The sequence below is a fragment of the Chroicocephalus ridibundus genome, unplaced genomic scaffold, assembly GCF_963924245.1.
Source record: "Chroicocephalus ridibundus unplaced genomic scaffold, bChrRid1.1 SCAFFOLD_734, whole genome shotgun sequence".
Lineage (NCBI taxonomy): Eukaryota > Metazoa > Chordata > Aves > Charadriiformes > Laridae > Chroicocephalus > Chroicocephalus ridibundus.
The window spans coordinates 3,833-19,868 of NW_026961828.1; the positions used below are offsets into that span (position 1 = coordinate 3,833).

The 16,036-nt window shown below is 65.0% G+C and overlaps 1 protein-coding gene across 1 annotated transcript; it reads right to left on the minus strand.

Moving 5' to 3' along the window:
- Positions 1–5,030: 5,030 nt before the first annotated feature.
- Positions 5,031–15,718, minus strand: RBM42 (RNA binding motif protein 42; the record flags this gene model as incomplete). The annotated part of the gene is made up of 3 exons (XM_063322407.1): positions 5,031–5,188; positions 12,552–12,746; positions 15,505–15,718. Coding segments are annotated over 3 exons (522 nt in total), but the record flags the coding sequence as incomplete, so codon positions are not given.
- Positions 15,719–16,036: the final 318 nt, after the last annotated feature.

A 16,036-nucleotide genomic window follows, 5' to 3' on the forward strand; every position in this document is an offset into this window, starting at 1 on the left:
GACCCCCCCAAGCCCCCACCGAGCCCCCCCCCAAACCCCCCCAGGGACCCCCAAAGCCCCCCCAGGGCCCCCCCAACCCCCCCCCAAAGGAGCTCTGGGACCCCCAAGCCCCCCCAGGGCCCCCCCCACCCCCCCAGATAGACTCTGGGACCCCCAAACCTCCCTCAAGCCCCCCCCAACCCCCCCAAAATGGGTTCTGGGACCCCCAAAGCCCCCCCAGGGCCCCCCCCACCCCCCCAAAATGGGCTCTGGGACCCCTAAACCCCCTCGCGGCCCCCCCCAAACTTGAGTTCTGGGCCATTTTGGCCCCCCCCCACCCCCCCCCAGGTTGGCGCTGCTGGTGGCGGGGCTGGGGGGGGCCCGGGGGGCGCTGAGCCGGGGGGTTCAGGAGCTTCAGGGGCTTGGGGCCCCCCCCGGCCCCCCCCCCGGGGGAGCTGCGGCAGCGCCTGCGCCAGAGGAGGCTGCGCACGGTGGGTTTGGGGGGGATTTTTTTGGGGGGGGGGTGGGGGGGGGTGTGTCCAAGGGGGCATTTGCGGGTCCTGGGGGGGGGGGGGGGGGGGCCTGAGTCGGTTGTGGGGGGGGCTAAAGGGGGGATTTAAGGGGTCTGGGGGGGGGGCCAAAGGGGGGTCTATGGGGGAATTTGGGGGGGGGTCTGAGGGGATTTGGGGGTTGGGGGGGGTATTTGGGGGGGGGGGGGGCCGAAGGGAGTGCTGGGGGGGGGGGTTCTGAGGGGGTTCGGGGGGGGGGGGTCCGCATTTTGAGGGGCTCGTGGGGGGGTTCTGAGAGGATTTGGGGGTTGGGGGGGCCAAAGGGAGGTTTGGGGGGGGTCTGAGGGGGTTGGGGGGGGCATTTTGGGGGGTTCTGAGGAGATTTTGGGGGGTTGGGGGGGGGGCATTTGGGGGGGGGCCAAAGGGAGGTTTGGGGGGGGGTGTCTGAGGGGGTTCGGGGCGGGGGGGGGGGCGCATTTTGGGGGGTTCTGGGGAATTTGGGGGGGGGGGTCCCGCGGTGGGGGGGGGCGTAGGGGGGTCCCTGACACCCCCCCCCCCCTTTTACCTCCACCCCCCCCCCCAGCTCCGTTCCCGGCGCCGTCTCCGGGCTCTGGCCGTGGCCACCGGGGCCACTAAAAGCCGACTGCGGCCCCTGCAGGCCCGGGTGAGCTCTGGAGGGGGGGGGGGGAGACGGGGCGGGGCTTCGGGCCGCCAATCAGAGCGGGGGGGCGGGGCCTGAGCTGCCAATCGGCACCTGGGAGGCTGGCGGAGGGGCGGGGCCAGGGCTGTCAATCAAGAGCCCGGGGGGGGGGGGGCGTGAGCGGGTGCTCAGGGGCGGGGCTTGCGGCTGCCAATCGGAGGCGGGGGCTGAGGGGGCGGGGCCAGTGCGGCCAATCAGAGCTGGGAGTAAGGTGGGAGGGGTGGAGTCAGGGCTGTCAATCAAGAGTCCGGGGGGGGGGGTGAGGGGTGCTCAGGGGCGGGGCTTGCGGCTGCCAATTGGAGGCAGGGGGCGGGCGCTGAGGGGGCGAGGCCAGGGCGGCCAATCAGAGCCGCGGGTGGGGCTGGGGGGGGCGGGGCCAGGGCTGTCAATCAACAGCCCGGGGGGGGTGAGCGGGTGCTCAGGGGCGGAGCCTCTGGCTGCCAATCAGAGCTCGGGAGGCGGGGCCTGGGTTGTCAATCACGGGGGGGCTGGGCCCGGGGGGAGGGGGCTCAGAGCCAGGGGCGGGGCTTAGAGCTGTCACTCAAAGGGGGGAGGCGGGGCTTAGCGCTGCCAATTGTAAGACGGGGGGGGCTCCCCCGGGTTGGGGGCGGGGTTTGGGGGCTTGGCCCCGCCCATTTCCCCCCCGTAACCCCGCCCATTCCCCCCCCCCAGGTGCGGGAGGCGGCTCTGGCCGGGCTTGGCCCCGCCCCCCTGGCGCTGGCAAGGGAGGGGGAGGGGCTGCAGCGGGCCCTGGGGCAACTGGGCAGACTGGGAGGACTGGGAGAGCCCCCCCCGCGGTGAGTCGGAGCTCTGGGGCCCCTCTGGGGTTGGGGGGGGGAGGGGGGGGTGTCCCATGGGTGCCCCCCAAGGGGGTTGGGGGGGGTCCCAGAGAGGTGGGTCCCCTCTGGGGGGGGGGGGGGGGGGAGGGACACCTTGGGGGGGGGGTCCCTGATGGCGGGGGGAGGGGGGGATCCTGGTAGCCTGGGTCCTCCTGGGGGGGGGTCCTATGGGTGGTCCTAAGGTGGGGGGGTGTTGGGGGTCCCCAGATGCTTCGGGGGGGGGGGGGTTGTGGGGGGGGGGTTGGGGGGGGCCCAGATATTCCTATTGGGGGGGGGGGGGGAGGGGGTGTCTGAGACACCTGGGTCCTCTATGGGGGGGGGGGGGGGGGGTTGTGGGGTCCCTTGGGTGCCCCCCAAGGGCGGGGGGGAGGGGGGGTCCCGGAAATCTGGGTCTCCTCTTCTGACCCCCCCCCCCCCTTCCCCCCCCCTCTGCACCCTCCCAGCCCCCCCCCGGACCCCCTGATTCCTGTCTGTCGCGCCCTGGGGCTGCCGCTCTACCAGGTGGGGGGGGGTGGGGGGGCGGGGGGGGGGACACACGCCCAGGGGTGGGGTCTATTGGGTGGGGGAGGGGCCAAGGGGGGGGGGGTGGGGGGGGGGGGCGGGGGGGGATGGGGGGGTGCCTTTAAGTCACCTATTGGGGGGGGTGGGGAGCACCCAGGGGTGGGGGAGGGGGTCTGAAGGGTGGGGGAAGGGGAGGGGGGAAAGGGGGGGGGGGCGGGGGGGGCGGGGCTTGACCCTTTTGACCCCTTTTTTCCCCCCCTTCTCCCCCCCCCCCCCCCCCCCCAGGACCCCCAGGGGGCGCTGCTGGGGCGGGCGGCCCTCCCTGCGGCAGGAGCTGCGGGGGGCGTGGCCTGCGGGCGAGGGGGCGTGGCCTGCGGCGGAGGGGGCGTGGCCGGCGGCGGAGGGGGCGGAGCTTCCCCCGCCCGGCCCCGCCTCCCGGGTGGGGGGGGGGGGGAGCGCCGAGGCCCAGCTCCTCCTCCCCCGCCTGCGAGTGGTGGCCGCCCAGTGCCGCAGCCGCATCGAGGCTTGGCCCCGCCTCCAGGCCCTCGTCAGCCAATGGTGAGCCGCCGTTGCTTATTATGGGATATTGGGGGGGGGGGGGGGAGAGCGGGAGGCTGCACCCACTGACTCCTCCTCCCCCCCCGCCTTCTCTTGCTCCTCGTCCAATCAGGTGGGAGCAACCGGCCCAGTGGAGCCTGGCCCCGCCCCCAGGTTCCCTCCCCTTCTCCCATTGGCTGCGGCGCTGGAGCCGCGCCGCCCGGGCCACGCCCCTTCCGGCAGGGGAGGGGGAGGAAGGGAGCGGCCGGGCCTTGCCCCGCCCCTGAGGCCTGGGGCGGCTGCTCTGATTGGCCGAGGCCGTCAAGCGCCGGCGGCGGATTGGGTGTGGTGGGGCGGGGGGGGCGGGGCTTATGCTAATGTATGTAAATCAGGCGGGTTTTAGGGTCGTTAAGCCCTAACGAAGCGGCTCCTGGGAGAAACGGCCTGGAAATAAAGCGGGGCCTACAATAAACAGGCCCCAAATTAAGCGGATCCGGCGCTAATTAGCCCCCGATTAAGCGAGATTGGTGTTAATTAGTCCCCAATTAAACAAGACTGGTGTTAATTAGCCCCCAATCCAGCGATACCGGCACTAATTAGCCCCCAATCAAGTGAGACCAGTGCTAATTAGCCCCCAATTAAGCAAGACTGACACTAATTAGCCCCCAATTAAGCAAGACCGACGCTAATTAGCCCCCGATTAAGCAATGTTGGTGTTAATTAGCCCCTGATCAAGCCATACCGGTGCTAATTAGCCCCCAATCAAGCGAGGCCGATGCTAATTATCCTCCAATTAAGTGAGACCGACGCTAATTAGCCCCCGCTTAAGCAACACCGACGCTAATTAGCCCCCAATCCAGCGAGACCGACGCTAATTAGCCCCTGATCAAGCGAGACTGACGCTAATTAGTCCCCAATTAAGCAAGACCGGCATTAATCAGCCCCAATCAAGCAAGACTGGTACTAATTAGCCCCCAATCAACTGAGACTGGTGCTAATTAGCCCCCAATTAAACGAGACCGATGGTAATTATCCCCCCATGAAGCGAGACCAGTGCTAATTATCCCCCAATGAACTGACACCGACGCTAATTAGCTCCAAATTAATTAAGACCGATGCTAATTAGCCCCAAATGAAGCGATGCCGGTGCTAATTAGCCCCCAATCCAGCAAAACTGACACTAATTAGCCCCCAATTAAGCAACATTGGTGCTAATTAACCCCTGATTAAGGGAGACTGGTGCTAATTAGCCCCCAATTAAGCAACACCGATGCTAATTAGCCCCCAATTAAGCGAGACCAGCATTAATCAGCCCCCAATTAAGCAAGACCGGTGCTAATTCCCCCCCAATCAAGCCAGATTGGCGCTAATTAGCCCCCGATTACACGAGACCGACGCTAATTAGCCCCCAATTAAGCAACGTTGGTGCTAATTAGCTCCTGATGAAGCGAGACCGACGCTAATTAACCCCCGATTAAGGGAGACCGGCGCTAATTAGCCCCCGATCAAGCGAGACTGGCGCTAATTAACCCTCGATTAAACGAGACTGGTGCTAATTACCCGCCAATTAAGCGAGACCGGCGCTAATTAGCCCCTGATTAAGGGAGACCGGTGCTAATTAGCCCCTGATTAAGGGAGACCGGCGCTAATTAGCCCCCGATTAAGCGAGACCGTTGCTAATTAACCCCCGATTAAGCGAGACCGGCGCTAATTAGCCCCCGATTAAATGAGACTGACGCTAATTACCCGCCGATTAAGCGAGACAGACGCTAATTAGCCGTAAACGAAGCCGTACAAAGCCTTTACTGGGGCTCCCGGTGCCTCCCAGTCCCTCCCAGTCCCTCCCAGTCCATCCCAGTGCCCCCCCAGTGCCCTCCCAACCCCTTCCAGTCCCTCCCAGTGCCCCTCCATCCCCTCCCAGTCCCCTCCCAGTCCCTCCCAGTCCCCTCCCAGTCTCTCCCAGTCCATCCCAGTCCGTCCCAGTCCCTCCCAGTCCCTCCCAGTCCGCCGTTATCTCAGCCCCAGTTTCTTCTTCTCCCGCTGTTTCCGTCGAACCACCTCCAGGTTTCGGTCCTTCCACATGCTCTTGCGCAGCTTGATGGGGCGGCTGCCCACGTACTTCCCTGGGGGGGGAACTGGTGGCACTGGGAGGGCACTGGGAGGGACTGGGAGGGACTGGGAGGGGACTGGGAGGGGTTGGGAAGGGAGTGAAGGGCACTGGGAGGGACTGGGAGGGGTTGGAGGGGGACTGGGAGGGCACTGGGAGAGATTAAGATAGACTGGGAGTGACTGGGAGGGGACTGGGAGGGACTGGGATAGACTGGGAGGGCACTGGAGGGGACTGGGAGGGGTTGGGAAGGGATTGAAGGGCACTGGGAGGGGCTAGATGGGGACTGGGAGGGACTGGGATAGACTGGGAGGGCACTGGAGGGGCACTGGGATAGACTGGGACAGACTGGGAGGGACTGGGATAGACTGGAAGGGGTTGGAGGGGCACTGGGACAGACTGGGAGGCACTGGGATAGACTGGGAGGGCACTGGAGGGGCACTGGGATGGACTGGGAGGGTACTGGGAGGAGTTGGAGGGGCACTGGGAGGGACTGGGATGGACTGAGAGGGACTGGGAGGGGTTGGGAAGGGATTGAAGGGCACTGGGAGGGACTGGAAGGGCACTGGGACAGACTGGGAGGCACTGGGATAGACTGGGAGGGCACTGGAGGGGCACTGGGATGGACTGGGAGGGGACTGGGAGGAGTTGGAGGGACTGGGATGGACTGGGAGGGACTGGGAGGGGTTGGGAAGGGATTGAAGGGCACTGGGAGGGACTGGAAGGGGTTGGAGGGGCACTGGGACAGACTGGGAGGCACTGGGATAGACTGGGAGGGCACTGGAGGGGCACTGGGATGGACTGGGAGGGGACTGGGAGGAGTTGGAGGGGCACTGGGAGGGACTGGGATGGACTGGGAGGGACTGGGAGGGGTTGGGAAGGGATTGAAGGGCACTGGAAGGGACTGGGAGGGGTTGGAGGGGGACTGGGATAGACTGGGAGGGCACTGGGAGGGAGTGGGAGGGGTTGGGAAGGGATTGAAGGGCACTGGGAGGGACTGGGAGAGGTTGGAGGGGGACTGGGAGGGCACTGGGAGAGATTAAGATAGACTGGGAGGGACTGGGATAGACTGGGAGGGCACTGGAGGGGCACTGGGATAGACTGGGAGGGACTGGGAGAGACTGGGAGGGACTGGGATAGACTGGGAGGGCACTGGAGGGGCACTGGGATAGACTGGGAGGGGACTGGGAGGAGTTGGAGGGGCACTGGGAGGGACTGGGATGGACTGGGAGGGGTTGGGAAGGGATTGAAGGGCACTGGAAGGGACTGGGAGGGGTTGGAGGGGGACTGGGATAGACTGGGAGGGCACTGGGAGGGACTGGGAGGGACTGGGAGGGGTTGGGAAGGGAGTGAAGGGCACTGGGAGGGACTGGGAGGGGTTGGAGGGGGACTGGGAGGGACTGGGATAGACTGGGAGGGCACTGGAGGGGCACTGGGATAGACTGGAAAGCGTTGGAGGGGCACTGGGACAGACTGGGAGGCACTGGGATAGACTGGGAGGGCACTGGAGGGGCACTGGGATGGACTGGGAGGGTACTGGGAGGAGTTGGAGGGGCACTGGGAGGGACTGGGAGGGACTGGGAGGGGTTGGGAAGGGATTGAAGGGCACTGGGAGGGACTGGGAGGGGTTAGAGGGGGACTGGGAGGGACTGGGATAGACTGGGAGGGCACTGGAGGGGCACTGGGATAGACTGGGAGGGGACTGGGAGGAGTTGGAGGGGCACTGGGAGGGACTGGGAGGGACTGGGAGGGGTTGGGAAGGGATTGAAGGGCACTGGGATGGACTGGGAGGGGTTGGAGGGGCACTGGGACAGACTGGGAGGGCACTGGGAGGGGTTTGGGAGGGACTGGGAGAGCACTGGAGGGGCACTGGGAGGGACTGGGAGAGATTAAGATAGACTGGGAGGGACTGGGAAGGGAGTGAAGGGCACTGGGATAGACTGGAAGGAGTTGGAGGGGCACTGGGACAGACTGGGAGGGCACTGGAGGGGCACTGGGAGGGGTTGGGATGGACTGGGAGGGACTGGGAGCGACTGGGAGGAGTTGGAGAGGCACTGGGAGGCACTGGGATGGACTGGGAGGGACTGGGTGGGCTTTGAACGGAGACTGGGAGGGCACTGGGGAGACTGAAGGTCCCTGTGACCCCCCAGGGCCACCGTGTCACCCCCCCCCCCCCGTGTCCCCAGTGTCCCCGATGTCCCCAACGTCCCCAGTGTCTCCAACGTCCCTGATGTCCCCAAGGTCCCTGATGTCCCCAACTGTCCATTTCCCTCACGGGACACACATAGACCTTGGGGCTCTTGAAGGACACGAAGCCACCACCATCCCCTGTCCCTCCATCAACCCAATGTCCCCCATGTCCCCAACGTCCCCGACGTCCCCAAGGCCCCTGATGTCTCCAAGCTCCCTGATGTCCCCAATGTCCCCAACGTCCCCGATGTCCCCAACGTCCATCTCCCTCACGGTGCACAACTCGTTGAGGTTCTTGAAGGACACGAAGCCACCACCATCCCAAGTCCCTCCATCAACCCAATGTCCCCAATGACCCCAATGTCCCCCATGTCCTTGATGTCCCCAAGGTCCCTGATGTCCCCAATATCCCTGATGTCCCCAACGTCCCCAAGGTCCCCTACTGTCCACCTCTCTCACGGGACACCCGTAGACCTTGGGGTCCTTGGTGAAGATGAAGCCGCCACCATCCCAAGTCCCTCCATCAACCCAACGTCCCCGATGTCCCCAGTGTCCCTGATGTCCCCAACGTCCCCAGTGTCTCCAATGTCCCTGATGTCCCCAAGGTCCCTGATGTCCCCAACTGTCCATTTCCCTCACGGGACACACATAGACCTTGGGGCTCTTGAAGGACACGAAGCCACCACCGTCCCCTGTCCCTCCATCAACCCAATGTCCCCGATGTCCCCAAGGTCCCCGATGTCCCCAACGTCCCCGATGTCCCCAATGTCCGTCTCCCTCACGGTGCACAACTCGTTGAGGTTCTTGAAGCACACGAAGCCACCACCGTCCCGTGTCCCTCCATCAACCCAATGTCCCCCATGTCCCCGACGTCCCCAATGTCCCTGATGTCCCCAAGGTCCCTGATGTCCCCAAGGTCCCCTACTGTCCACCTCTCTCACGGGACACACGTTGACCTTGGGGTCCTTGGTGAAGACAAAGCCACCACCATCCCAAGTCCCTCCATCAACCCAACGTCCCCGATGTCCCCAGTGTCCCTGATGTCCCCAACGTCCCCAGTGTCTCCAATGTCCCTGATGTCCCCAAGGTCCCTGATGTCCCCAACTGTCCATTTCCCTCACGGGACACACATAGACCTTGGGGCTCTTGAAGGACACGAAGCCACCACCGTCCCATGTCCCTCCATCAACCCAATGTCCCCGATGTCCCTGATGTCCCCCATGTCCCCAGTGTCCCTGATGTCCCCAATGTCCCCAGTGTCTCCAACGTCCCTGATGTCCCCAGTGTCCCCAATGTCCCCAACGTCCCTCTCCCTCACGGGACACACGTTGACCTTGGGGTTCTTGAAGGACACGAAGCCACCACCGTCCCCTGTCCCTCCATCAACCCAATGTCCCCCATGTCCCCAACGTCCCCGATGTCCCCAACGTCCATCTCCCTCACGGTGCACGACTCGTTGAGGTTCTTGAAGGACACGAAGCCACCACCGTCCCGTGTCCCTCCATCAACCCAACGTCCCCCATGCCCTCAATGTCCCCAATGTCCCTGATGTCCCCAACGTCCCTGATGTCCCCAATATCCCTGATGTCCCCAACGTCCCCAATGTCCCCTACTGTCCACCTCTCTCACGGGACACACGTTGATCTTGGGGTCCTTGGTGAAGACGAAGCCACCACCATCCCAAGTCCCTCCATCAACCCAACGTCCCCGATGTCCCCAGTGTCCCTGATGTCCCCATGTCCCCGATGTCCCCAACGTCCCCAACGTCCCCGATGTCCGTCTCCCTCACGGTGCACAACTCGTTGAGGTTCTTGAAGGACACGAAGCCACCACCATCCCGTGTCCCTCCATCAACCCAATGTCCCCGATGTCCCTGACGTCCCCCATGTCCCCAGTGTCCCTGATGTCCCCAATGTCCCCAGTGTCTCCAACGTCCCTGATGTCCCCAGTGTCCCCAATGTCCCCGATGTCCCTCTCCCTCACGGGACACACGTTGACCTTGGGGTTCTTGAAGGGCACGAAGCCACCACCCCCCAACGTCCCTCCATCAACCCAACGTCCCCCATGTCCCCAGTCTCCCTGATGTCCCCAATGTCCCCAACGTCCCCGACGTCCCCCATGTCCCCTACTGTCCATCTCCCTCATGGGACACACGTTGACCTTGGGGTCCTTGAAGGACACGAAGCCACCACCGTCCCCTGTCCCTCCATCAACCCAACGTCCCCAATGTCCCCAGTGTCCCTGATGTCCCCAATGTCCCCAATGTCTCCAACGTCCCCGATGTCCCCTACTGTCCATCTCCCTCATGGGACACACGTTGACCTTGGGGTTCTTGAAGGACACGAAGCCACCACCCCCCCAACGTTCCTCCATCAACCCAACGTCCCCAATGTCCCCAGTGTCCCTGATGTCCCCAATGTCCCCAATGTCCCCGACGTCCCCGATGTCCCCAATGTCCCCGACTTCCCCGATGTCCCCTACCGTTCATCTCCCTCATGGCGTGCACGTAGTCGTTGGGGTTCTTGAAGGACACGAAGCTGCCACCCCCCAACGTTCCTCCATCAACCCAACGTCCCCAATGACCCCAGTGTCCCCGATGTCCCCAATGTCCCCGATGTCCCCGACGTCCCCCATGTCCCTGATGTCCCCAAGGTCCCTGATGTCCCCAATATCCCTGATGTCCCCAACGTCCCCAAGGTCCCCTGCTGTCCACCTCTCTCACGGGACACCCGTAGACCTTGGGGTCCTTGGTGAAGATGAAGCCGCCACCATCCCAAGTCCCTCCATCAACCCAACGTCCCCGATGTCCCCAGTGTCCCTGATGTCCCCAACGTCCCCAGTGTCTCCAATGTCCCTGATGTCCCCAAGGTCCCTGATGTCCCCAACTGTCCATTTCCCTCACGGGACACACATAGACCTTGGGGCTCTTGAAGGACACGAAGCCACCACCGTCCCATGTCCCTCCATCAACCCAATGTCCCCGATGTCCCTGATGTCCCCCATGTCCCCAGTGTCCCTGATGTCCCCAATGTCCCCAGTGTCTCCAACGTCCCTGATGTCCCCAGTGTCCCCAATGTCCCCAACGTCCCTCTCCCTCACGGGACACACGTTGACCTTGGGGTTCTTGAAGGACACGAAGCCACCACCGTCCCCTGTCCCTCCATCAACCCAATGTCCCCCATGTCCCCAACGTCCCCGATGTCCCCAACGTCCATCTCCCTCACGGTGCACGACTCGTTGAGGTTCTTGAAGGACACGAAGCCACCACCGTCCCGTGTCCCTCCATCAACCCAACGTCCCCCATGCCCTCAATGTCCCCAATGTCCCTGATGTCCCCAACGTCCCTGATGTCCCCAATATCCCTGATGTCCCCAACGTCCCCAATGTCCCCTACTGTCCACCTCTCTCACGGGACACACGTTGATCTTGGGGTCCTTGGTGAAGACGAAGCCACCACCATCCCAAGTCCCTCCATCAACCCAACGTCCCCGATGTCCCCAGTGTCCCTGATGTCCCCATGTCCCCGATGTCCCCAACGTCCCCAACGTCCCCGATGTCCGTCTCCCTCACGGTGCACAACTCGTTGAGGTTCTTGAAGGACACGAAGCCACCACCATCCCGTGTCCCTCCATCAACCCAATGTCCCCGATGTCCCTGACGTCCCCCATGTCCCCAGTGTCCCTGATGTCCCCAATGTCCCCAGTGTCTCCAACGTCCCTGATGTCCCCAGTGTCCCCAATGTCCCCGATGTCCCTCTCCCTCACGGGACACACGTTGACCTTGGGGTTCTTGAAGGGCACGAAGCCACCACCCCCCAACGTCCCTCCATCAACCCAACGTCCCCCATGTCCCCAGTCTCCCTGATGTCCCCAATGTCCCCAACGTCCCCGACGTCCCCCATGTCCCCTACTGTCCATCTCCCTCATGGGACACACGTTGACCTTGGGGTCCTTGAAGGACACGAAGCCACCACCGTCCCCTGTCCCTCCATCAACCCAACGTCCCCAATGTCCCCAGTGTCCCTGATGTCCCCAATGTCCCCAATGTCTCCAACGTCCCCGATGTCCCCTACTGTCCATCTCCCTCATGGGACACACGTTGACCTTGGGGTTCTTGAAGGACACGAAGCCACCACCCCCCCAACGTTCCTCCATCAACCCAACGTCCCCAATGTCCCCAGTGTCCCTGATGTCCCCAATGTCCCCAATGTCCCCGACGTCCCCGATGTCCCCAATGTCCCCGACTTCCCCGATGTCCCCTACCGTTCATCTCCCTCATGGCGTGCACGTAGTCGTTGGGGTTCTTGAAGGACACGAAGCTGCCACCCCCCAACGTTCCTCCATCAACCCAACGTCCCCAATGACCCCAGTGTCCCCGATGTCCCCAATGTCCCCGATGTCCCCGACGTCCCCCATGTCCCTGATGTCCCCAAGGTCCCTGATGTCCCCAATATCCCTGATGTCCCCAACGTCCCCAAGGTCCCCTGCTGTCCACCTCTCTCACGGGACACACGTTGACCTTGGGGTCCTTGCTGAAGACGAAGCCGCCACCATCCCAAGTCCCTCCATCAACCCAACGTCCCTGATGTCCCCGATGTCCCCAACGTCCCCAGTGTCTCCAACGTCCCTGATGTCCCCAAGGTCCCTGATGTCCCCAACTGTCCCTCTCCCTCACGGGACACACATAGACCTTGGGGTTCTTGAAGGACACAAAGCCACCACCGTCCCATGTCCCTCCATCAACCCAACGTCCCCGATGTCCCTGATGTCCCCCATGTCCCCAGTGTCCCTGATGTCCCCAATGTCCCCAGTGTCTCCAACGTCCCTGATGTCCCCAGTGTCCCCAATGTCCCCAACGTCCCTCTCCCTCACGGGACACACGTTGACCTTGGGGTTCTTGAAGGACACGAAGCCACCACCATCCCAACGTCCCTCCATCAACCCAACGTCCCCCATGTCCCCAGTCTCCCTGATGTCCCCAATGTCCCCAATGTCCCTGACGTCCCCGATGTCCCCAATGTCCCCAATGTCCCCGACGTCCCCTACCGTTCATCTCCCTCATGGGACACACGTTGACCTTGGGGTTCTTGAAGGACACGAAGCCACCACCATCCCAAGTCCCTCCATCAACCCAACGTCCCCAATGACCCCGATGTCCCCGACGTCCCCAACGTCCCCGACGTCCCCTACCGTTCATCTCCCTCATGGCGCGCACGTAGTCGTTGGGGTCCTTGAAGGAGACGAAGCCGTAGCCCTTGGTCTTGCCCGTCCGTTTGTCCCGGATGACCTTGGCCTTGAGGAACGAGGGGTAACGCCCGAAGGCCCGGCCCAAGATGTCGTCGTTCACCTCGTTCCCCAGGTCCCCGCAGAAGATACGGAAGTCGTCTGGGGACAAAGGGACGCGGTGGCATCACGCCGGGCCGGGGGGGGGACAGGGGACACACACACACACACCACGGGGACACCCTCCAGCCAAGGGGGTTGGCCCCCCCCCCGGTTGGACGTCCCCAACGTGGGTGGCACCGTCCCCTGGTTGATGGGGACCTCGATGGTGGCCCCAAATTTGATGTCCCCAACATGGGGGGTGGCGCCATCCCCTGGTCGATGGGGACCTTGATGGTGGCCCCAAGTTGGATGTCCCCAACGTGGGGGGTGGCACCATCCCCTGGTTGATGGGGACCTTGGGTCACCCATGGGGGTGGCACCAGCTCATCGTTGGGGGGGACCTCGATGGTGGCCCCAAATTTGACGTCCCCAACGTGGGGGTGGCACCGGCTCATTGTTGGGGGTGACCTCGATGGTGGCCCCAAGTTGGACGTCCCCAACGTGGGGGGTGGCGCCGTCCCCTTGTCAATGGGGACGTCAATGGTGGCCCGAAGTTGGATGTCCCCAATATGGGGGGTGGCACCAGCCCATCGTTGGGGGAGGACCTCGATGGTGGCCCCAAATTTGACGTCCCCAACGTGGGGGTGGCACCGGCTTATTGTTGGGGGTGACCTCGATGGTGGCCCCAAGTTGGACGTCCCCAACATGGGGGGGGTGGCACCATCCCCTGGTCGATGGGGACCTCGATGGTGGCCCCAAGTTGGATGTCCCCAATATGGGGGTGGCACCGGCCCATCGTTGGGGGGGGGGACCTCGATGGTGGCCCCCAAGTTGGATGTCCCCAATATAGGGGGTGGCACTGCCACGTCCCCGCCCATCCCCGTGTCCACACGATGTCCCTCCCCCCCCCCAAAATGTCCCCCATGTCCCCAGTGTCCCCCTGCCCCCCCTCCACATCCCCAATGTCCCCCCCCGTCCCCACCATGTCCCCCAATGACCCCCCCCACGTCACCCAATGTCCCCCCCTCCAGGTCCCCATGTCCCCCAATATCCCCCTGTCCCCCCCCTACATCCCCATGTCCCCCCCCCATGTCCCCAATGTCCCCCGCCATGTCCCTGTCTCCAGTGCCCCCCCAAAACGTCCCCAATGTCCCCCCCCTCACTCCATGTCCCCCTGCCCCCCCGCCATGTCCCCAACACACACCCCCCCCCGATGTCCCCCCCCATGGCCCTGTCTCCAGTGTCCCCCCCCCCCATGTCCCCAACACTCCCCCCAATGTCCCCCCCATGTGTCCCCCCCCATCCCCCAGTTTCCCCTTGTCCCCATGTCCCCCCCACGTCCCCCCCCGCCATGTCCCCCAATGTCCCCCATGTCCCCCCCATGTCCCCCTGCCCTATCCCCCAGTGACCCCATGTCCCCCCCCGAATGTCCCCCAGTGTCCCCTTGTCCCCACCATGTCATCCCCCCAGGTCCCCCAATGTCCCCTTGTCCCCATCATGACCCCCCGCCATGTCTCCCAGTCCTTGTCCCCCCTCCCCATGTCCCCCCCATGTCCCCCCAATGTCCCCTTGTCCCCCCCCATGCCCCCCCTCCCATCCCCCAGTCTTGTTATGTCCCCTCCCCCACGTCCCACCCCCCCGCCATGTCCCTCAGTGTCCCCCTTGTCCCCCCCGTGTGCCCTTGTCCCCCCCATGTCCCCCCCCCACGTCCCCCAATGTCCCTTGTCCCCCCCTCCCCATGTCCCCCCCATGTCCCCCAGTGTCCCCTTGTCCCCCCTCCATGTCCCCCAAAATGGTCCCCCCCATGTCCCCTTGTCCTCCCACCCATGTTCCCCCCGCTATGTCCCCCAGTGTCCCCTTGTCCCCCCCCATGTCGTCCCCCCCATGTCCCCCCCATGACCCCCTGCCATGTCCCCCAGGGTCCCCTTGTCCCCCCATGTCCCCCAGGGTCCCCTTGTCCCCCCCCCATGTCCCCCTCCATGTCCCCCCCCATGTCCCCCAGTGTCCCCTTGTCCCCCCCGTGTCCCCTTGTCCCCCCCCACGCCCCCCCCATGTCCCCCAGTCTTCTTATGTCCCCTCTCCCATGTCCCCCCCCCCGCCATGTCCCCCAGTGTCCCCTTGTCCCCCCCCATGTCCCCCCCATATCACCCCCGTGTCCCCGTGTCCTCTTGTCCCCCCTCCATGTCCCCCAAAATGGTCCCCCCCATGTCCCCTTGTTCTCCCACCATGTCCCCCCCGCTATGTCCCCCAGTGTCCCCTTCTCCCCCCTCCCCATGTCCCCCCCATGTCCCCCCAGTGTCCCCTTGTCCCCCCCCATGTCCCCCCATGTCCCCTTATTGCCCCCATGTCGCCCCCCCCATGTCCCCCCCATGTCCCCCAGTGTCCCCTTGTCCCCCCTGTGTCCCCATGTCCCCTTGTCCCCCCCATGCCCCCCCTCCACGTCCCCCAGTGTTATGTCCCCTCCCCCACGTCCCACCCCCCCCGCATGTCCCCCAGTGCTCTTATGTCCCCCCCGCCATGTCCCCCAGTGTCCCCTTGTCCCCCCTCCCCATGTCCCCCCCCCCACGTCCCCCAGTGTCCCCTTGTCCTCATGTCCCCCTCCACGTCCCCCAGTCTTCTTATGTCCCCTCCCCCATGTTCCCCCCCCCGCAATGTCCCCCAGTGTCCCCTTGTCCCCCCCGTGTCCCCCGTGTCCCCTTGTCCCCCCCCCATGGCCCCCTCCATGTCCCTCAATGTCCCCTTGTCCCCCCTTCCCATGTCCCCCCCTTGTCCCCCCAGTGTCCCCTTGTCCCCCCCCCGTGTCCCCCCCCCGCCCTACCAGCGTCCCACTCCAGCAGACTGGGGTCCTCCCAGCTGCTGCCGGCGGCCGTGCGGATGCAGCGCTTCAGCCGCTCGCCCCTCCCCCGCTTCTTGTCCTCCGCCGCCGGCTCCGCCCCCACCTGGGGGGGGGGAGGGGAGGGGCCACACCCGTCAATCACCCGGACACGCCCCTCGCCCCCCCCACCCGGCCACACCCAGCGCGGGCCCCGCCCCTCAATAAGCAACCCCCCCCACCCCCCAAAGGCATTGACCCCGCCCTCACAAGCCCCGCCCACCCCACCGAGCCACGCCCCCTTCCCTGGCCCCGCCCCCAAGGTCCCAAGTCCCCCCCTCCGCCGTTCCCGGAGGCCCCGCCCCCTCCCCTAAAGCCCCGCCCCCCAGAAGCTCCAGACACCCCCCCCCCCCCCATTCCCGGAGGCTCCGCCCACTTCCCTCGTTCTCGTCCCCCCAAGCCCCGCCCCCAGGCCCGGAGGCCCCCGCCCCCTCCCCTAAAGCCCCAACCCCAGAAGCTCCGCCCCCTCCGCAGGGCC